The following is a 22,611-nucleotide window of genomic DNA, read 5'->3' on the forward strand; positions in this document are numbered from 1 at the left end:
TCTAATCTGACTCCATCAGAAATCCAGCAGTAGCAGGTATAGTATTTGGAGAGATATCAGGCATATTTCTCTCTACCACCAGATTTGTTGCATCTGCTAAGGTATAAGTGGCAAAGTTATACTCCATTTTAACCAAAATTTCTCATGCCATACATATCAGTTTTCCTGCAACTACACCCCAACATTTCGCATGACTACTAGTACTTATGGAGTTGTACAAACCACAGCAAGTTATACAATATAGTCACACATTTTGTTACTTACTCAAATATGTCAAACTTGCAAACAAATTTGAAAGACAACTTCTTTGGGGAAGATCCCTTGGAGAATATACCAATATTTCATAAATATCACTAAGGTCAATGAAGCTCAGACAGAAGGACAGATATTTGTTTCTTATATAACCAAAAGAAGCTGAGCTAAGAGAGCGCATAGCAATCTTACACAGTGTAGGAAATTACTGTGGATCTGATCAGTTATCCCTGAAGATGTCTATATCTTTTAAAGCAAAGTGAACATGAATGAAGAGTGAGCTTGTTGACTTGAATGTTACAATCCAATGGTTGATTAAATAGAATGAATGCCACACAAGATTCTCAGTTACCAGGAAAGCCTTAGCATGATTTTAAAAGATCTCTTTTTTCATTCATGTTTCTCATGAGTCACTTTTTCTGGTTTCCTGACTCACTGTCCAATGCAAGTAACACAGCTACAAAATGCTGCAAGAAATTTTTTAACTCATCAACTCCTAGACCCAGCTTTTGAAGTATATCAGCACTGCCATGCACCATGTTAGTTTTATTAGAAACCTCAATGATTTTCATATGAAATGAGCCAGATATAGATAATATGAGCTATGAGAATACATACATAAATCATATGCTATGTAGATAGCTATACACACAGTTTGATTTCACATTCCCTCTAGATGGATCAACAGATTAGTGGAAAAATTGATGCATTATAAAGAGCCTCTTCTAATCCAAAATCTTATTAGAGGGTTGAATATGCACTTGTTTGTAGCAGGACATTTGGGGCATCTCATCTACAGAAGATGATGCATAACCTTCGTAACTAATGTTACCTACCAATGAAAACATTCTAAAGCAGGGCATTTTCTCTCCCTGAGGAAGAAAAAATGATAGTACTGAGAAAAAAAGTGGTTGCTCGTGTTACATTCTCCCAACAATGCACATTAATAAGTTTCCATTACCTTCAATGAAAAGTAAAGTAGAGGAATCAGAAACAGGAGCAAGCAGAATGACAACCATTTGCCATGATTTCAGGTAAGTTACAAGCACCACAAAGCAAACACAGCAGAATGATGTGTTTGTCTGAACCCTTCCCCCCATCCCCATGCATCACTGGATCAAATTATGTCTTTTATCAAATTGGTCATTGCTGTCATTATGTTATTCAAATACTAACTCGCTATGTAATACAGACTAACACGGCTGCTATTCTGAAACCTAACATTATATGCATGTCTCCACTCAAATTGTATTTCATAACACTCAGATGGGTAATTAAGTCTTTCAAATGACTGTGCCTCAACAGCATCTATAAGGTTTTCATTACAGGTGCTTTTAAAAAGACAAGACAGAAATCCAAGCTGAATGGTTTTAGCTAGATGTCAATTCCAGTTATTATTCTGCTAACTTGATTTTCTGCTTCAGATTAATGGTAGGACCACCATAAATGTTAAAGCTACAGGTCATAACTCAGTAGGTCCCCTACAGTAAAGGGCGTACTCAAAGCTATTGAGAAAGTTTGTGATCACTGCCCTAAATTTGGTCCAGGTCATCAACTTTTGACCTTGATAGCTTCCCTATATCATATACGGTTTTTCCTCCAATGCATTCCCACACTGCTGCATCAACACATCTAACAGAAAAAGCTTATCTTACCTGAGTTTTCAGAAGCAATGGATTTTTAATCATGCACATCCAAGACAGTTCAATAGCCTACTCCGTACTGCCCTTTAGATAGACGCATATTCACATCTATGAAGTAAAACTGGTTCTCTCTGTTTTTTCCACCAAATGCATCCGATGAAGTGAGCTGTAGCTCACGAAAGCTTATGCTCTAATAAATTTGTTAGTCTCTAAGGTGCCACAAGTACTCCTTTTCTTTTTGGTTCTCTCTACTTTGCAGACTCCACACCTACATTCTTATACTGTATATACAGTTGTCTTATGAACCAGCTATAGATCTTGCTTGCCCTTTAATATATCTAAATCGGAATTTATAGCACAAGGGTTTACAACACAAACAGAGCGCCGAAGAATTCCTTGCACCAAACCCCTCCGAATGCAGGAAAGACTCATCCCTTAGCCTCAGCACAGCCCTACCAAGATCGCTATTCTCCCTATCCTGGCAGCGACCTGCAAGCAGCTGGAAACTTGGCTCCACAGTGCTCTGCTCCCCGGTCCCAAGCCTCAGCCCAACGCAGCTTTAGCCTAAGTGGGGGATCTACGCTGCTCCTCTGCACAGAAACTAACGCGCTACCCCATGCGGAGAAGAGGGCGGTGAAGAAGAACCCAGCCCTGGGCACCGGCAGCCACTGCACAGGACGGATCCAACCAGCCCCGCTCTTGCGCCTCAAAGCAGCCCACCCACCAATACAGCCACCCCTCAGGCAGGCTGCGGGGCAGCATCCGCCAGCAAGGGCTCTGCAGGTAGGGAGGCTGGTGCAGCTCCCCCAAGCAGGGCAGCCCCCACCGCGCACAGCAGCATCCAGCCCTGCGGGCACTGCAGGCAAGGCCCGGGCGCAGTCCCATCCCATCCCCCAGGGCAGCGTCCACCCCCCCACCGGCCCAGCCCCCGGCACGGCCCGGCCCGGCCCGCAACCCTTACCCTCGATGGCGATGACATGCTCGCGGAGCTGGCCCTGCAGCGCCGGCTCCTCCACCCGCTCCAGCAGCTCGTAGACGGAGTAGATGTTGGGGTGCACGGACTCGAAGCGCTGGATCTCGGCGCGGATGGCTGCCGAGTTGGCCAGCTGCTGCTGGTAGCTCATGGCGCGGCCGCTCGGCTCGGCTCGGCTCGGCTCGGCTCCGCGCCGGCAGCGCCACCCGCTCCCCACGGGCACGGGGGGGGCCGCCCGGCAGCCGCACTGCACAGCCCGCCCGCTGTCACTTCATCGCGGCGGCCCCAGCCCCACGGGGAAGCGGGGCGGGTGCCGGCGGCTCCTGGCCCCCAACGGCTGCCCGGTGCCGCAAGCGGGCGGGGGAGGGGCCGGGCACCCCACACGCCACAGAGCCTTGCTCGGCCGCCCCGCTGGAGCTACCGCGTCCTTCTCCGCGGCACGCTCACGCAGGCCACGCCCCGTCCCGTTGCGTCACCGCGCTCCCCTGCTGCCCCGCCCCCCCCCCTCCGCGCTGCTTCCTGGGAGTTGTAGTCCCTGCGGGGCAGCGGGCCCGTCACAGCCTGGACAAAGCGGGATGAGGATGGAGGACCAGGGAGTGGGACGGGGGAGGGAGTTAAGGGGCGGAAGGGGGAAGGGAAGGAGGAGCAGGGAGCATCAGGGGGAGGAGGGAAAAACAGGGGGCGGGATGGGGCAGGGAAGGGGGAGGATCAGGGGGCGGGAAGGGGAAGTGAAGGGGAGGAGGGTGGATCCGGGGGTTGCGGGGCGGGGAGGAGAAGATGAGAGAGAGGTGGTGCTAAATCAGTGTCTGCTGCCCTGTAGCCCCCACTCCCACCCTGAAGCCTCCTGTTATGTTCACGGCCCAGGAAAAGAAAGGTTAGATAAAAACATAAAAGGCTCTTGCTGGAAGGTTGCGCTGCACCACTACTTTGTTTCTTAAAATCCAGAATCTTAACACAGGAGAACCAAAAAAACAGAAAAGAAAAGGAGGACTTGTGACACCTTAGAGACTAACCAATTTATTAGAGCATAAGCTTTCATGAGCTACAGCTCACTTCATCGGTTGCATCCAATGAAGTGAGCTGTAGCTCACGAAAGTTTATGCTCAAATAAATTGGTTAGTCTCTAAGGTGCCACAAGTCCTCCTTTTTTTTTTTTTTTTTTGCGAATACAGACTAACACGGCTGCTACTCTGAAACCAAAAAAACAGAGACAGACAAAGCAGACTGCACCTTAAGGCAGAGAGGCACAACTCACCACACCTTACTGTAGGCTAGCTCTTTGCATACTGATTGCTTGCTGCTATACCTAGATCCCAGGCTTCCCTATAGATCCCCCAGCCTGCAAGCAGGACCAGGAAAACCTTTGAAATTTAAAGTGATAGCCCTCAATTTTAACACAGTTCTCAATACATCACTAGACTCATCTTTGTAGGGAACAGGGATTGAGGTCCCTGAAGCGCACTTGTAGTGGCCACCATCTTGACTAATACATGAGAGATTGAACCAGAGACCTACAGAGCTAAAAGTATGAATTACTAAAACTTGAGCTAAACATCCAAGCTGCTTTAAATTGTGGCTGTAACAACTCATATCCTCTGTGGTCTGTGGATCACTGCAGATGGTGACTTGTAACATACACTCACCGGTGGGTTACACATTCTCAGTGCAAAGGGAAAAAACTATCTGAAACCACCATGATGGGGGGAAAGTCATCTCTTTAGTGGGAACCAGATTTTCTTTCCCTTTCCCCCCTGACCCCGAAGTGTGGGCCGACAACAAAGAGGAAAGCAACGCTGCCAAGGGTGCACATGCCTCATTGAGTGACCAGCAAGATGGACTTGTGCTCCATCCCCACATGCCCCCCTTTCTTCTCTAGTCAGGACCTCACTCAGCTTGTCTTCTTGAATTTGGTATGTGGCAGGGACCAAGCCTTTGCTCATTTTGGGAGGCACCTTGAACATTTTCTGCATCCTGACCTATGAGGAAAGGTTAAGAAAAAAAACTGGGCAAGTTTAGTCTTGAAAAAAGATTGAGGGGTGACTGGATGATAGCCTTCAAACATGTCAGGAGCTGTTACAAAGAGGACAGTGATCAATTGTTCTCCATGCCCACTGAAGATAGGACCAGAAGTAATGGGCTTAGTCTCCAGCAAGGGAGATTTAGGTTCGATATTAGGAAACCCTTCACTAACTATAAGGGGAGTTACCCACTGGAATAGGTTACCAAGGGATACTTTGGAATACCTGTTGTTGAAGGGTTTTAAGAACAGGTTAGACAAATACCTGCAGGGAAGGTCTAGGTATACTTGGTCCTACCGCTGCATGATTTGACGGACTAGATGATCTCTTGAGGTTCCTTCCAACGTAGGTACATATATTTCTAAGATTCTATAAGCTGTGCTAGTAAAAGAACGCTTAAGAAGAAGAAGTATAAATTGCATCTCTACCAAGGACAGTAGCATTAGGCCTTATCTACACTGGGAGCCTGGACCAGAATACAGGAAGTGCAAAAGTCACTTAAAGCAAGCTTTCCTCTCTCCCTTGGCTCCTGTGCCAAATACAAGTCAGGGCCAATGTGTTTGACCCGACTTTAAGAGGTCCTGAGTGCTCACAGCTACATTCTCAAGCAGAATAGGACATGTAGTTGAAGGTTCTGCTTGGACAAGTAGCAGAGTACATCTGGAACTGAAGGCAACTGCTCTACATGGCATCTTCCTCTGGCAAGTCCACAGAATAGCCTCAGAAATTGCTGAAAGTTCATGCTGCTGGCGTCAGCTCTTTACCTCTAAGTTCACACCTTAGGGTGTGAGAGGTTGGGGAGGAACACGAGGTTGTTCCCTGAAAAGATACCAAGAGCTATTGAACTCCTGTTGGTTCTCTGCACATCCAGCCAACTTGTGCTGTTCCCATTGGTCACTCTGCAGGCCAGGAAAAGTTTGTAACTGCTCTGTGAGCATGATGGAAGCTTGGAAAAACTCAAATGCTTTAAACTATCTTGTTTGTAATTTAAGGTCCACACTGAAGTATTGTTAACTCTTTCTTTTGCTAAAATTCTTAAACTAAATTAATAGGTTAGAAACTTGAGTGTCAAATCCCAGTCTTTGCCCCACTGAGACTTCTGGGTCAGGTTTAATTCCTTAGTAGCATGCAATAAGGACAGACACACTTGATCAGGTACAATGTGATTTTATTGATTATAGCATTTCAAAGCCCGGATCTTGCTCAGTGCTAAAAGTGAAGAGGCGCCCATCATTCATTTTTTGGTGACAGGCCTGGAGGATTGGGTTGTCTCCAGCACGCGCATTAAGCCAAGCCGCTTTTCGAAGGGGAGGGGGGGGAAGAGAATCTCGTTAAAGCAAAACTTCCAGTGGGTTTTAATGACCACCCGCACCCATCCAAAGCACTGCTGCATCTAGTCCGCCATGGGGGTTATTGTGGTTCACAAACTGAATATGAGTCAACAATATGATGCAGTTGCAAGAAAGGCTAATATTCTGGAGTGTATTAACAGGAGTGTGATATGTAAGACATGGGAGGTAATTGTCTACTCTACTTGGCCCTGAGGCATTAGCTGGAGTACTGTGTCCAATTCTAGGCGCCACACTTCAGAAAAGATGTGGACAAATTGGAGAGAGTCCAGAGGACAACAACAAACATAATAAAAGGCCTAGAAAACCTGAACTATGTGGAAAGGTTAAAAAAACTGGGCATGTTTAGTTTTGAGAAAAGAAGACCTGATAAGTCTTCAAATCTCTTTAAGGGCTGTTACAAGGGTATGGTGATCAATTGTTCTCCATGTCCACTGAAGACAGGAAGGAAATAATCAGCTTAATCTGTAGCAAGGGAGATTTAATTAGCTATTGGGGGGAAAAATCTTTCTAACAAGAAGAACAGTTGAGTACTGGAATAGGTAGCAAGGGAGCTTTTAGAATCCCCATCATTGGAAGTTTTAAAGAACAGGCTGCACACATGCTTGCCAGAGATGATCTAGGTTTACTTGATGCTGTTGCGGTACTGGGAATAGACTAGATGACCTCTCTAAAATATAAATGTAGGGCTAGAAGGGAGCTAAAGATTTCCAGTCCTCAGGGTTCAGTGCAGTGATGTCCACTGGAGTCTGCAGATAGAATAGTTCAGAGAGGGATGAACTGCACGACTTACCTACTGCTCCAGGAGCCCTCACGATACAACCCTTATGGAGGACTCTGTAGTAGGAGAATAGTGCAGCAAGCCTTGCCCACTTCACCTAGAAGCTGAAGATTTATGCAGTGGTGCGAAGACCCAGCCTGCTGCCATGCCTCTTTGGGGATATGTATAGGGGGACCTTGCTGATGCATCTACTCATCCCAATGGGAGGAAGCCCTTTGAACTAAAAAGAGGGCCCTAAGCTACTGGTCCTGCCTTTTTTGGAGGAGGCCACTGCCACTCAGGTAGAGGGTGTGGCTATTGTGCAGGGATAGAGCCACAATGGGTCTTCTATAGCATTGAGGGCCCCAGATAGCATTAATCCAGCCCTGCACACTTACAGCCCAGGTGACCTGGAGCTCAGCCAAGCACTTGTAGTTGATCTTCTTGGTCCCTGGCTGCCACTTTCTCCCCACAGGGTTCAAAGGTGGGTAAGGGTGGTCCTGAGAAACCAAGTGGTCTGTCCTGCCTTCAGACTCTACCACTCGTATGGCAGGGCAGCAAGTGTGTGCTGCTTATGTCAGGCACACCCTGTTGTGGTGAAAGCAGCACAGAGGAAGCTGCAGCCAGCCCCTAGTGAAGCAGAAAACAAAACATCAGACACCTGGCTGCAGCAAAATGGCAGACCCCATGGCCAAACATGGAACTGCATGTCAGGTGAAAAGTCAGATTCCTCAGGAAATTCCATGATCTGAGCACAGAGCCCTGACTACCATTTGAGTACAACCTCAAATTTAGGTAAATAGAATAGAATTATCCTGACTGAGGCAGTTGTCTCAACTGAGGGGAACTCTAGGTGTGGGGTATTCCCGTGCTGCTAGAGACCGACAACTCTGGTTCTGTTCCAAAGCTGCAAGCAGGCTAAAGCACCTATCCCAGTACATATTTGGAGAGCTGGGCTATAGACAACAAAATGAAATTCAACAAAGACAAATGTAAGGTGCTACACTTAGAGAAGAAAAACCAAATGCACAAATACAGAATGGGGGATAACTGGCTTGGCAGCAGCACTGCTGAGAAGCATCTGGGATTTGTGGTGGATCACAACCTCAAAATGAGTCAACAATGCAATGCTGTTGTAAAAAAAGCGAATGCAATTTTGGGTTGCATCAACAGAGGCATAGCATGCAAGTCATGGGAGGTGATAGTACTGCTCTGCTCAGCGCTGGTTAGATCTCAGCTATATAGAAAGATTGTAGAGAAACTGGAAAGGATCCAGAGGCAAGCAGCAGATTAAGAGGGGACATGATAGCGATCTTCAAATACTTGAAAGGCTACCATAAAAAAGATGGAGAAAAATTGTTTTCTCTTTCCAGAGAGCTGGACAAGAGGCGATGGGTTCAAACTACAGCACAGCAGATTTGGATTAAATATCTGGGAAAATTTCATAACTGTCAGAACAGTAGGACAATGGAACAGACTACCTAGTGCATGGTTGTGGAAGCTCCTTCACTGCTGATTTTCAAGAAGGGACTGGATAGCCTTCTATCTTGGATGGTTTAGACAAAACAAATCCTGCATCTTCACGGGGGGTTAGACTAGATGACCCTTGCGGTTCCTTCTAACCCTGTGATTCTATGTGGAGCTTGTGTACATAGGCTCCTGTTGCCCAGTTTTAATGAGTTTGAGATCTCATCACTTTAAAAACAAACTCACTTTCTTTCAGTTTGTATTGAAACAATTACAATTACTGAAATACCAACTGTAACTTTATCTAGCACACTGGCTGCAGCCCTTTCATCCTGGGTATGAAACTCTTGTAGAAGACTTCTTAGATGCCAAGAGTCAGTGCAGAGAATCTGAATTTAATATATAATATCCAGAATAATTGACCATAGTCTAACATAAGAATGTGAACATCCCTACTGTAACTGCCATCAGCTGCTACCTTTAACACAGACCTCGAAGACAAACTAAAATGAAGTTACTATTTTCCCTTTCTCAACATCTGCTGTTGGTTCCTTAAGACTAAGCAGACTAGCCACCTGAAAAACTCACTTCATGAGAGAATGTATTGCTTTAGAGAAAAGGAAGTCTAAGTCCATAGTTAAAACAGAGTTCCAACTATATGCCTCCTCTAGCACATTTTTCTGTCCATGGATGAATCTAGGGAATATGCCAGCCTGAATTGCTCAGGAATCTTTTCCCTAGTAGAAGTCATCTTACATGCCTTTTTTTGTAGCTTTCTCTTTCATAAATGTGTAATCAACTCCCTTATTTCCCTTGTCTAGAACCAACCCAGGCCCCTGGGCATAGGTCCACCTTCACATTTGTATTTGGTTTGCTCAGGTTTGTATATGACCTAGTTCTATTCAGTAAGGCGGTTTAACAGTGCAGTGCTGGGAATGGCTCCAGCTGTTAAAACTGGGTATTCCTTCTGCAGCGATTAATTGTGGTTCAAGAATAATTTCTGGCTATGTAACATAAAATTAAGAGACAAATATGCAGCATCAGTGACTTTCAACAAAAGTGCTTTAAACAAACTTCATCCAGCAGCAGTTCTGTTCAGTTCCAAGCCATACCATGCACAATGGGGCCCTAAGACTTCATAGCTGGTCTCTAGTGCTACCCATAACAAACAGCTCCACACACGGATCAGGCTGGAAAATAAAACAATATGTTTAAAAGGGATGTATAGGAAAGACTGTTGAAGTGAGACACCAAGTTATTTTTGTAGTGATTGGTCTGCGCCTTTTTCCACTCTAACTTCCCTCCCATTTGCACAGCAGGATTGGAAAACAACTTATCGGGCAATAATAGTTTACACAGATTGTGTTTCCTGAGGAAAGCGGATAAATTACTGCAGCTAGGGTGGGTTATTAGCCCTAAATAAGCATTTAGAGCATGGCTAATAGATCGCATAGCTTAAATCCTAGCTGCTAGATCCAAACACAAAGGGGATACTACAAATAAATCTCCCTCGCAGGCACAGTTACAGCACAGTCATCTTCTCCAGAAGTCAAGGAGGCCTCTGCATGGTCCAGGATCAATATCAGGGATAAAATGGAGATTGAGTAGGGTGGAAGAGGGGGCAGGCCCAACAATCTGGATACAAATAATATTGGAATTACCTGAAAGACATCAGGGCCTACATTTTAAAACAGGATTGAGTTTGAATACTGTGACGAAGTATGGAGAGTATGGAGCATGAGCGTGTACAGATGTGCCCTTGGTGTGGTTTGCAGCTGGTTCAGATTGTGTGCAGGGGGGGACGGCTGGGGAGGATGTGTGATCTCTGGCGGCCAGGCTCTGCCTGGTCCCCATGTGGTCCCGCTCTTCGAGGTTGGTGTTAAAATCCCCACCCGGGACCAGGTCTCATGAGGAGCCAAAAGCCAAGGAAGGTGGATGCCTGCTGAAAAAATGCACCCGCTCCGGGCCCGATGTCAGGGCATAGACATTGACCAAATTCAACCTCAACCCCTCCACATCAGCCTGGAGGTGCATCAGGCAGCCTGGCACAACCTCGGCAGCCCCCAGCACTGCAGGCCAGAGGTCAGGAGAGAACAGCATGGCCACCCCAGACGAATGAATTGTGAGGTGGCTGAAATACACCCCGTCACTCACTCCAACTGCCAGCTAGTCTCAGTGGCTGGATCCATGTGGGTCTCCTGCAGGAAAATCACAGAGTACCCCCCCATCCTGAAGGAAGGAGAGCACCTGGCACCTGTGGAGACCCACCCTACAGTCTTGGGTGTTCAGCATGGCGAAGATGGTCAGTGCCATAGCAAGGTCTGGGGACGATCCTCTCAGGCAGGAATGCTAGCAGCCCTTATTGGACCCCGCAGCAATCCGTAACCAACCCTGAAAGCCATGAGGGAGTCATGGAAGCTGCGGGTCCCCAGCTACAGCATCTAGCCTCCCAGTCTCTTTACTCTCCCCCAAAATGGCCCTCATGGCCCAGAGGATGAGATGGAAATCCCCCCAGAGCTGGAGAGCGAGCTGCACCCTATTCCTGGAACCAGGAGTATCCAGGAGAAAACAGTGCAGATTGTCTTGCAGCACATCGGGGGAAGAGGTCACAGACCCCCAGCTGTCCTCTGGCTGGATCCCCATAACATCCCTGTGGCCTACTGAGCGGGACAGACATGGGGCAGACCCCCAATGCGGCACCCATTCTACTGGCCCCGTACAGCCCATCTCAAACCCTGGCACTGAGGACAGCAGCAGAGAGAAGACAGCAGCCCAAATGGGCCAGGAGAGGGAGAACACAAAGGCCGCCTCTGGGGAGCTATCAGAAAAAGGAAATGATACAACCCCGGGGTGGCAACGCATGTGTGATAAATGAAGTGGCGGGGAGGGTAGCTCCCTTTTATGGATACCCACCCAGCCAGTTAGCTATAAAGTCCCTCTTGGTAGCTGTTCTCTACTTGCTTTACCTGTAAAGGCTTAAAAAAAGTCCCCAGGTAAAAAAAAAGGAAGTGGGCACCTGACCAAAAGAACCAATGGGAATACTAGAACTTTTTAAAATTAGGAAAAAAAAAAACTTTCCCTTTGTGTTTTGTTGTTGTTCTCCGGGAAAGAGGGGAACAGAGAGTAGTTATCCTGTGAGAAGCTTTAAGCCAGATATGAAAATCATCAGATCATATCTAGAACTACTTTTAACAACCCAAATATGTAAGTAGATAAGGAATGTTTAGAAATACACGATTAGGGTTATTTCTGTTTATTTCTCATTGGCGTATGGACTCCTTTGTGCTAACCCCAGATGCTTTTGTTTTGCTTATAACCTTTAAGCTGGACCTCAAGAGAGCGATCTTGATGCTTAAGTTTCATAATTGTTTCTTTTAAGATCTAACAAAAGCCTAAGTTTCAAATGTATTTCCTTTCTTTTTGGGTTTAATAAAATTTACCTTTTTTAAGAACAGAATTGGATTATTGTGTTCCTAAGAGATTTCTGCATATGTTTTTTAATTAGCTGGTGGCAACAGCTTATTTCCTTCATTTTCTTTCTCAGCTCTTCCCCGTAGGGGTGGGGGTGTGTGTGAAAGGGCTTGAGGGTACCCCACAGGAAAGAATTCCCAAGTGCTCCTTCCTGGGTCCCAGGAGGTTTGCATTTAGGTAGTGGCAGCGTTTACCAAGCCAAGGTCTGAGAAAAGCTGTAACCATGGGAGTTTAATACAAGCCTGGAAGGGCAAGTATTAATTTTTAAAATCCTTATGGGCCCCCACCTCTGCTCTGAAAGTACCAGAGTGGGGAATCAGCCTTGACAACATGGAAAGGAGAGGGAAGAGGGGTTGGGTCAACAACAGGGGTGGGAACAGGATCTGAGACACGGACAGGATGGGGATCAGGAACAGGAATAGAAACAGGGGCCCCATTGGCCAAACCTTCAAGGTGTGGTGCCTCCCGACCGGGCACAGGGGTCAAAGGGACAGATGGGGAAAAGGGGCCCTCAATGGTGCTGGATCCAGGCACCAGCACTGGATAGGAGAGCACCTAAACCCAGGCCCCCAGATGAGGAAAATGGCAGCTGTCCCACCATGAAGGGAGAAGGGCGCCCAGGGGCCCAAGATCGCCACAATGGGCTTGGCAGCCTCAGAGAGGGTGCAGATTGCGGCAGGACGAGCTCAAGGGTGCCTCAAAGATGACAGCAGCCTGCGAAGAAAGGGAAGGAAGAGGAGGGGGCGGCTGAACACAGTCACTGCCTAGACCGAGGATCTCCAACAGAGGGGCGTCCTCTCCCTGAATAGCCGGGGACAGGCCCAGGGCCTCGATCTCCTCAAAAATAGAGGTAAATTTCCCACCCACCACCACAAGGTCTCCCTCAGCAGCAACCGAGGCAGTAGTCACCTCGGTGCTGACAAGGGGCACAGGTGGCAACGGGATGGGGAGGGCTTCTTCTGGGGCCTCCTCTGGTGGAGGAGGGGAGGGACACTGCACTCCTCTGCTGCTACAATGACCTTGGTGAGATCCAACTGCTGGGCTCCAGCAGGGGAGGCGGCAGAAGGCCCAGCAACAGTGCCCCCGTCATGATCTTATGGGGGTCTCCTCCCTCTCTACAGTGAGGTGGAAGAGCTGGGCCTGCAGCTTACACCTGCTGCGCTTCCCCTGCACAAGCACCCAGCCCTCCAAGGTGGAGGGCCGGCCAGCGGGAACAGGGCTGGGGGGCAAGGGTGATGGTATTGAGGCTTGGGGATACAAAGGCAGGACAGCAAGGGGAAGGGAAAACTCCCCCTGGGGTAAGCTCCTCCCAGTGCCCGGCAACGGCCCTGCCACCCTCTCCTCTGTGGGCCCCGCCCAAATTCACACAACGGTGGTAGTGCCCCCCCACTCATCTGGGTATAACGGGGGGGCCACCCCTGAGGCTCAAGTGGAGGCAAAAACAGGCAAAGGAGAAAGAGGAGCAATCACAGGGACCAAAGTACTAGGGTCCCCGGCGATGACAGAGCTAGCACCCTCCTGGGTCTCAGGGATCCAGGCGCCCCTCTGCACTGGGCCAAGGAGCAGTCCCTCCGAACATGCCCTGGAGCCTGGCAGAGATAACACTGGGCTTTCCTCAAAGAGTAGTACACCTGGTACCGGGTCCTCTAATGGCGCACCAGAAAGGACCCCTCCAAAGCCTCACTGCCATGTACTGCCTGCAGCAGCTGGATTTGCACCTGCCAGCAGAACGTGGCGGAGGCGTGGGTCCTTGCAGCCCAATAGAAGAGGCCTGATCACAGACAGGGGCTTCCCAAGGGTGGAGACAAAAGGCAGAAGGGTGGCAGTAAGGAGGAAGGGCAGGACAGAGGTTAAGACCACCCATACGCCCAGGTCCTTTAAAGGCTTGAGAGGGACATAGAGGCCCCCCTCTGAAAGGCCCTTCTCCACCACCTCCTGGGCAGCAGCCTCCGATGCCAGGAAGAAAACAACCTTCCTGTACATCTTAGAAGCTACTACCACAGTCGTGGGCCCAACCACCTCTGCCAATGCCAGCACATAAGTCTCTATATGGGGCAAGGCCGACACCAGGAGGCAGCGAACGCCATGCTTCCTGGTCAGGGTGGGGAAGGGGCCCTGGCCTCCAGGGATGGTACTACAGGAGGTGACTGGGCCAGATGTCAAGGCGGTGAGCATAGGGGTCGCAGCCACCTAGGCGTATGCTCTGGGGGCTGAGGAATGAGCCAGAGCCAGTGGAAAGAACAGCGGGGGGAGGGAAGAGAAGGAGCTGCGGTTGAAAACAGGGCCATGGCAGGAGCGGGAGGAGCCCCACGACAGGCTGCTGCTTCTTCCGCCCTTCCTGATGGCTGAGGAAGCTCCGCCAGAGGTGGAGGAGGCAGAGGTCGTGGCAAGAATGGAGTCCCCGCACATGCCCACTGGCGTTAGTGCCCCAGTGGGGGTGATGGCAAGTAACCTGGCAGTGGCGGTCAAGATGATCACCACAGGAAAAGATTGGGGGAGGGCAACAAGAGCAACCAAAGGAGCCCCATCCTTGAGTACACCCGCCATTCAGGAGAGGGAGAGAGGAACAAGCCCTCGGAAAGAAGGTAAGGAAGGTGGGGGAAAAGGGAAAAAAGCCCACTGCTCCTCTCCTCTCCACTTGGCTGCAAGCAGGGGAGGAGGGTGCTGTCAAAAAGGGACACATAGGCGCCAATCCAGGCAAGGCAATCAGACAACAGTAAATGACCATCAACTACCATAGGCATCTTCTCGAATTAAATACTGAAACTCCATGAGAAGGCTACACTATAAAATATATTGATTACTCTCTTTTTAAAGAGCAAGGAGCCAGTTTTTAGTGTCCCATGGGCTGAACAAATGCTCATCTATCATAACTGGTACCTGACACATGAATTATGGAATGAATGTTGTTCTAGTAGTGTGATTCTATTGTGATTATTCCCCCTGAGAAATCCTGGAACAGGAGAAGATACACTTTGTGCTTGCTTCACTCCACTGGAGACAGTGGAAATGACAAGACCTAAATTGGCACTGAGCCAACTAGCTGGGCCTAGGCATGGAGGATGGTGTGCAGAAATTCTGCAGTCATAGAGCTTGCTTGCTCGCTCCAGGCAGAGCCTTATCTCTTTCCTACAGGACATATTGAGTGTCTGACCCTGTCAAACTGCAGATGGTCCCAACTCTGCATGGCTTTTGGGACACTAGTATAACCCTTCTGCCAGGCCAAGATGACAGCAGCAAGGGCTGGGTTCAGTACATAGGAGTTCCCTTTCAAAAATACAATGCAAAACTGGCTCAAGCCCCCACCCAGTGACCTGGGAAAATTACACACACACACCTCTGGGTGCCTCAAAGAGGCAACACTTCCTCTTTCGCAAGCACAGCGTCTCAGTGTAGCAAAAAACTTTAACAACATGAGGGAAACAACACAACATTAAATTGGGAAAACACCACCACAAGGGTTCATAAATACAAACCATGAATCAGAAGACCCACCCCCCAAGCAGATTGGAGCGTGTCCCTTCCCTTTGGTTCTTGAGTCCAGCAACCCAAAGAGACCCCTCCCACAGTTTCTGCCCTTAGTCAGTGCAGCCCCCCAGAGTTCAGAAGTTCCTCTGCAGAGTTTACCTCCCAGCATGGGTGGAAGGGAGGGAAGGTATGGGGGCACCTTACGTGCTCCGCTGCTCATGTTGACAGCCAATTGCCAAGCCTCTCCGTGAGGTTCTGCTGCAGGCTTCTGCAGCTGTTTCTCCCTGCCAGCTGTCCTGCTAGCCCCCGCCCCCCACTACTACACACAGCTCTAAGTGATTTCAGCTTTTAGTAACTTCAGGGTAATAGGGTTGCCTCAGTACTGATGTACCACTAGCTCAAAGTAGGTCTAACGCTTAGATGTAGGTATCATGATTTCAGCTCTGCAGCATATAACAAGACTCCTAATGAAGTAAAATTAGGTCTGTTATTACATAGTGGAGAGAGGAGGATTCAAAGTAGTGTTTGGGTCCCTCAGAAAGGGCCCACACTATAAAATACAAATACCTGTCTCCAACCTCTCTTAATTCACTGGGTTTTGGAACCCATGTCCCTTGCCTACCAAGTGCTACTTAGTTCAGGGCAAGTCCCTCTGTCATAAAATGCAAAGTACAGTTCTACTGTCCTTGATTCACATAAGCAGGATAACAACACTTTACTACTCCTGCGCCAGTAACAAAGAGACTGGGGATCCCACAGCAGCCAAAGTGACCATTTGGGCCAGCAGTCCCATCATGCTAGGCAGGGTGGGTGTGCCATGCAAACAAGTTCAGCCCCTAAAGTCCTTTTCCACAGCTCACCACTAGATGTCAGGATAGAGCCCGTTCTGACTCTGCTTACATCAGCAAAGGACAGGAAAACCCATATAAACCCAGTGCTTGCCCATAAGGCCAGGAAACTATGTGATGCTGTTGCTCCCACCCCTCCTCTTTTGCCTACCTGGTTTAGTAGACAGGAGTTGCTGCATGAGATAATTCAGATCCAGTTTTCTGTTTCTCAGGGTATTCCCATGTTATAAATTGAATAGCACTATGGCTTTGCTTCATATATCCTAGTCTGGTCACTCCTGACCAGCAGAACAAAGCCCCATGTATGATGCACCGACAACATGAGTGGGGGTGTGTCAAGGTTCCTTCCCCACTCTGAACTCTAGGGTACAGATGTGGGGACGTGCATGAAAACCTCCTAAGCTTACTTTTATCAGCTTAGGTTAAAACATCCCCAAGATACAAACTATTTTACCTTTTGCCCTTGGACTTTCGCTGCCAGCACCAAACATCTAACCGGGTTTATTATTGGGAAGGAGTAGTCTGGAAATGTCTTTCCCCCCAAAATCCTCACCAAAACCTTGCACCTCCCTTCCTGGGGAAGGTTTGATAAAAATCCTCACCAATTTGCATAGGTGACCACAGACCCAAATCCTTGGATCTTAAGAACAATGAAAAAAGCATTCAGTTTCTTACAAGAAGAATTTTAATAGAAGAAAAGGTAAAAAGGATAACCTCTGTAAAATCAGGATGGTAAATACCTTACAGGGTAATTAGATTCAAAACATACAGAATCCCTCTAGACAAAACCTTAAGTTACAAAAAGACACAAAAACAGGAATATCCATTCTATTCAGCACAGTTTATTTTCTCAGCCATTTAAAGAAATCATAATCTAACGCATATCTAGCTAGATTACTTACTAAATTCTAAGACTCCATTCCTGTTCTGTCCCCAGCAAAAGCATCACACAGACAGACCCAGACCTTTTGTTTCTCCCCCCTCCAGCTTTGAAAGTATCTTGTCTCCTCATTGGTCATTTTGGTCAGGTGCTAGCAAGGTTATCCTAGCTTCTTAACCCTTTACAAGTGAAAGGGCTTTTCCTCTGGCCAGGAGGGATTTTAAAGGTGTTTACCCTTCCCTTTATATTTATGACACCCCCCCAAATAACAGATAAGGTGAAACGCTGGCTGGGATTTCTTCCTGGAGCTCTAGGAAAAAACAGAGTTAATAAGACACATGCACCTCTAAATATACTACCAAATATATAAAGACTAACAATAGTTTCCACATCTGAAGGACGATTTTAACCAGTTGATTCTGGGAAACTTTCACGGGAGAGTGCATCAGCCACTTTGTTAGAAGCTCCTGAGATGTGTTGGATGTCAAAATCAAAATCTTGGAGAGCTAAACTCCACTGAATAAGTTTTTTGTTATTTCCCGTGGCGGTATGAAGCCACTGTAGCGCAGCATGGTCAGTTTGCAGGTGGAAATGCCGTCCCCAAATATATGGGCATAGCTTTTCCAGAGCGTAGACAATGGTGTAACATTCTTTTTCACTGACTGACCAGTTGCTTTCCTTCTCGGACAGTTTTTTGCTGAGAAACACTACACGGTGGAATTCTTGATCCGGTCCTTCCTGCATTAAACCTGCTCCCACACCATGCTCGGACGCATCTGTGGTTACTAGGAACGGTTTGTCGAAGTCTGGGGGCCTTAGTACAAGGTCAGACATGAGTGTCGCTTTAAGCTGGTTAATGGCCTTCTGACACTCTTCGGTCTACTGAACTGCATTTGGCTGTTTCTTTTTGGTTAGGTCTGTCAGTGGGGCAGTGATTTGGTTGTATTGCGGTACAAATTGTCTGTAATAACTGGCCAAGCCTAAGAAGGATTGAATCTGTTTCTTTGACTTTGGGACAGGCCACTTTTGGATAGCATCCACTTGGGCCTGTAGGAGGTTGATAGTTCCTTGACCCACCAGGTGTCTAAGGTAAGACACTCTGTTTAGGCCTATTTGACACTTCTTAGCCTTAACAGTTAGTCCTGCCTCCCTTATGCGATCAAAGACTTTTTGTAGATGTTCCAGGTGTTCTGCTCAGGAATCTGAAAATATGGCCACATCGTCAAGGTAGGGGACTGCATATTCTCCTAATCCCTCTAGGAGACCATCTACAAGTCTTTGGAAGGTGGTGGGTGCATTCCGCAGCCCGAAAGGAAGTACATTAAATTCATACAGCCCGACATGTGTGGTGAAGGCTGACCTTTCCTTGGCGGATTCATCTAGCGGTACCTACCAGTACCCCTTGGTTAAGTCCAAGTTAGAGATGAACTGGGCCTGTCCCAGTTTCTCTAATAGTTCATCTGTGCATGGCATTGGATAGTTGTCTGGGCGAGTTACAGCATTTAGCTTACGGTAGTCCACGCAAAAACATATCTCCTCATCTGGTTTGGGAACTAGAACCACTGGAGATGCCCATGCACTGCCAGAGGGGCGGATTACACCCATCTGTAACATATCCTGGATCTCCCATTCTATAGCAGTTTTAGCCTGAGGAGACACCCGGTAAAGTTGGACTTTAATTGGGTGAGCATTACCTGTGTCAATGGAGTGGTATGCCTGTTCAGTCAGCCCTCGGGTGGCTGAGAACATCGGCGCGTAGCTAGTGCACAGCTCCTGGATCTGCTGTCGCTGCATATGCCCAAGGGTCTTGGAGAGGTTCACCTCTTCCACGCCACCAGCACTTTTCCCTTTGTAGGAGACACCTTCAGGCCACTCAGCGTCATCTCCTCCCTGGGCTGTAAACTGACAAACCTTTAATTCTCTGGAATAAAAGGGCTTTAGAGAATTAATATGGTATACCTTAGGCTTTCGGTTGGAGGTGGGGAATGGCCCTTCCCACGACGCTTCCATTTTATGGGCCTGAAGCGCCTTTAAGACCATGACCTGATCCCCTACTTTGAAGGAACGCTCTCTGGCATAAAGAAAAGGAGTACTTGTGGCATCTTAGAGATCAAGGTGCCACAAGTACTCCTTTTCTTTTTGCGAATACAGACTAACATGGCTGCTACTCTGAACCTGTCATTGTGCAAGGCTCTCTGGCATGTTTATCATACCAGGCTTTTTGTTCTTTTTGAGCATCCTGAAGGTTTTCTTTAGCCAGGGCTAGAGAGGTTCGGAGGGTGTTTTGTAGGTTGGTTACAAAGTCCAGAATGTTAGTTCCTGGAGAAGGTGTAAATCCCTCCCATTGCTGCTTCATCAACTGTAATGGCCCCTTAATCTCATGGCCATATACAAGTTCAAATGGTGAAAACCCTAAACTGGTATGTGGTACAGCTCTGTACGCAAAGAGCAACTGCTGCAACACTAGGTTCCAATCATTGGAGTGTTCATTTACGAATTTACGTATCATGGCCCCCAAAGTTCCATTAAACTTCTCCACCATGCCATTTGTTTGATGGTGGTAAGGAGTGGCAACCAAGTGATTTACCCCATGAGCTTCCCAAAGGCTTTCCATAGTTCCTGCCAGAAAATTAGTTCCTGCATCTGTGAGGATGTCGGAGGGCCAACCTACCCTGGCAAAAATGTCTGTTAGTGCCTGGCACACACTTTTAGCCCTGGTGTTGCTTAGAGCTACTGTTTCCGGCCATTGGGTGGCAAAATCCATGAAAGTCAGTATGTACTGCTTTCCTCTGGGTGTCTTTTTTGGAAAAGGACCCAGAATATCCACAGCTACTCGCTGAAGTGGAACTTCAATTATGGGGATTTCAGAGGAGCAGCCATGTTAGTCTGTATTCGCAAAAAGAAAAAGGAGTACTTGTGGCACCTTAGAGACTAACAAATTTATTTGAGCATAAGCTTTTGTGAGCTACAGATCACTTCATCAGATACTGGGGAGTGGCTGGAGAGGGGCTTTGACCTGGTCTTGGGGTTTTCCCACTCTTTGGCATACCTCACAAGACTGGACATAGGTAGAAACATCCTTGCCCATTCCCCCCCAGTGGAATGACCTCCCCAAACAGTCTTTAGTTCTGTTCACCCCAGCATGGCCAGTAGGATGATCGTGGGCTAAGCTCAAGAGCTTGACCCGGTACTTAGTTGGAACTACCAACTGTCTCTGAGGATGCCAGTCTTCCTGGTGTCCTCCAGAAAACGTTTCCTTGTATAAAATTCCTCTTTGTACAACAAACCTGGATCGATTAGAAGAGCTGAGAGGCAGTGGATTCCTCCGTGCCGCCATCCAAGCTTTCTGGAGACTTTCATCTGCTTCCTGTTCGGTGTGGAACTGTTCCCCTGATGCTGGAGACATCAGTTCCTCATTGGATTGTGGACCTATACTTGGTCCCTCTGGAAGCGATGTAGGGGATGGGGCTGTTTCTGTTGACTGTGAACTGCTCTCCGCTGGTGCACTATGTTGGGGTTCAGACTCCGGCTGAGCCTCTTGTGTAGGGTTATTGGCTGCTGCCGGTTCATGTTCGGTGGGGCCCTCTGGTGTTGGGATTGCAAGTACTGGATTCAGTGCTGGCAATGGGTCTGGTGCTGGTTGTTCCACCGGTTCCGGTTCTGGGACTGGCTGTCTGGGTATCTGGGACTGGATCCACTACTGCTGTTGCAGACATTGGCCTGGGGTCTGGGTCCATCAGCTCTGACCGGGTCCTGGTAAAAGTTTCCAGAACAGAGCTAGGCGTGACGGCTTGTTTAGCCTGGCTGCAGGTGACCATTCCCACCCTCTTGGCTGACTTCACACAATTGGCCAAGTCTTCCCCCAACAGCATGGGGATGGGATAATCATCATAAACTGCAAAAGTCCACGTTTCTGACCAGCCCTTGTACTGGACAGGCAACATGGCTGTAGGCAAACTGAAAGAGTTGGACTTGAAGGGTTGAATCATCACTTGGATCTCTGGGTTGATTAAATTGGGATCCACTAAGGAAGCATGGATAGCCAACACTTGTGCTCCGGTGTCCCTCCACGCGGTGACCTTCTTCCTGCCCACACTCACAGTTTCCGTCCGCTCCAAGGGTATCTGGGAGGTATCTGGGCCTGAGGACCTCTGGTGTGATTCCGGTGCAATGAACTGTAATCTGTTGGGGTTCTTGGGGCAGTTGGTCTTTACATGCCCCGGCTTGTTGCATTTAAAATATCGTCCAGGTGACTGGTCACGGGGCAAGGTGGGTTGCTGGAGAACGGTGTGGCGGGACGATAAGTTGTCTGGAGGGTTCCTTGGGTGGTAGCTGGGGCCTTGGGCAGCCCGCAATAGTAGGGGTGGTCTGAGGTTGTCCCTTCTGGTATCCACTCCAACTGCGATCAGTTTTTTTCTTTTCTGCCACCTCCACCCATTTGGCTCCAATCTTCCCCGCCTCGATTACAGTTTTGGGCTTCCCATCTAGGATGTATCTTTCTATTTCCTCAGGAACACCCTCTAAGAACTGTTCCATTTGCATTAGGAAGTGAAAATCTTCTGGAGATTTAACACTTGGTCCTGATATCCAGGCATCCCAATGTTTCACAATGTGGTAGGCATGTTGGGTAAATGACACGTCTGGTTTCCACCTTTGGGCTCTGAACCGTCGATGGGAATGCTCGGGGGGTTAGCCCCGTTCTGACTCTTGCCTTGGTTTTAAACAGTTCATACTGGTTCATGTGTTCTTTAGGCATTTCAGCTGCCACATCAGCTAAGGGTCCACTGAGCTGCGGCCTCAGCTCTACCATGTATTGGTTTGTAGAGATGCTGTATCCAAGGCAGGCCCTTTTGAAGTTTTCTAAGAAGGCCTCGGTATCATTACCTGCCTTGTAGGTGGGGAACTTTCTGGGATTGGAAGTGGTACCTGGAGAAGGATTGCTAGGGTTTGTTGGTATATTCTGCTGAGCCTTTGCCTCCTCTCTTTTTCCTTCTCCTCCAGCTCTTTGTCCCTTGCCTCCATTTCCCTCCTGTGGGCAACCTCCATTTCTTTTTCCTTTGCCTCCATTTTCCTCCTGTGGGCAGCCTCCATTTCTTTGTCCCTGGCCGCGTGTGCATCCATCTCCATCCGCATGAGTTCTATCTGTCTTTCATATTCCTTTTGTTTTTCCTCAGCCTCAAATCTGGCTAATTCCAGTTGAACCATGGAGTCTGTCATCCTAACCTCTCTGTTTTTAACTAACTTTACACCCGAGAATTGGAAAGAAACCAAAACAAAACAAAAAACTTGGGTTGTAAAATTTTGCTGTGCTGTAATACGATACCTATATTCTCTGATAGTGATTGTCAGCCTACAGAGAAATCCTTAAAAAAAAAGCCTAACACCTTTATCTCCCGGTAAATAGGCAGAAAACCCCTCTAGTTGCTCTTAGGAGAGAAAAAACAACAACAAAAAGCAAAATACGTACATACTTGTGAATTTC

The 22,611-nt window shown here is 48.0% G+C and overlaps 1 protein-coding gene across 10 annotated transcripts in view; it reads right to left on the reverse strand.

The window, feature by feature from the left end:
• AGAP1 (ArfGAP with GTPase domain, ankyrin repeat and PH domain 1) overlaps nucleotides 1-3,306 on the reverse strand; it is a 694,641-nt gene extending 691,335 nt beyond the window's left edge. For 3 of the 10 annotated variants that reach the window (XM_043505751.1, XM_043505747.1, XM_043505745.1), the window contains exon 1: nucleotides 2,857-3,303. In XM_043505751.1, the coding sequence (XP_043361686.1) occupies nucleotides 2,857-3,019 (163 nt within the window). In that variant the 5' untranslated portion in view covers nucleotides 3,020-3,303. Of the gene's footprint in view, nucleotides 1-2,856 lie in introns of all 10 variants that reach the window. The other 7 variants (XM_043505746.1, XM_043505744.1, XM_043505749.1 and 4 more) reach the window with 5 other exon arrangements.
• Nucleotides 3,307-22,611: the final 19,305 nt, after the last annotated feature.

This window comes from Dermochelys coriacea, chromosome 11 (assembly GCF_009764565.3).
Source record: "Dermochelys coriacea isolate rDerCor1 chromosome 11, rDerCor1.pri.v4, whole genome shotgun sequence".
Taxonomy (NCBI): domain Eukaryota; kingdom Metazoa; phylum Chordata; order Testudines; family Dermochelyidae; genus Dermochelys; species Dermochelys coriacea.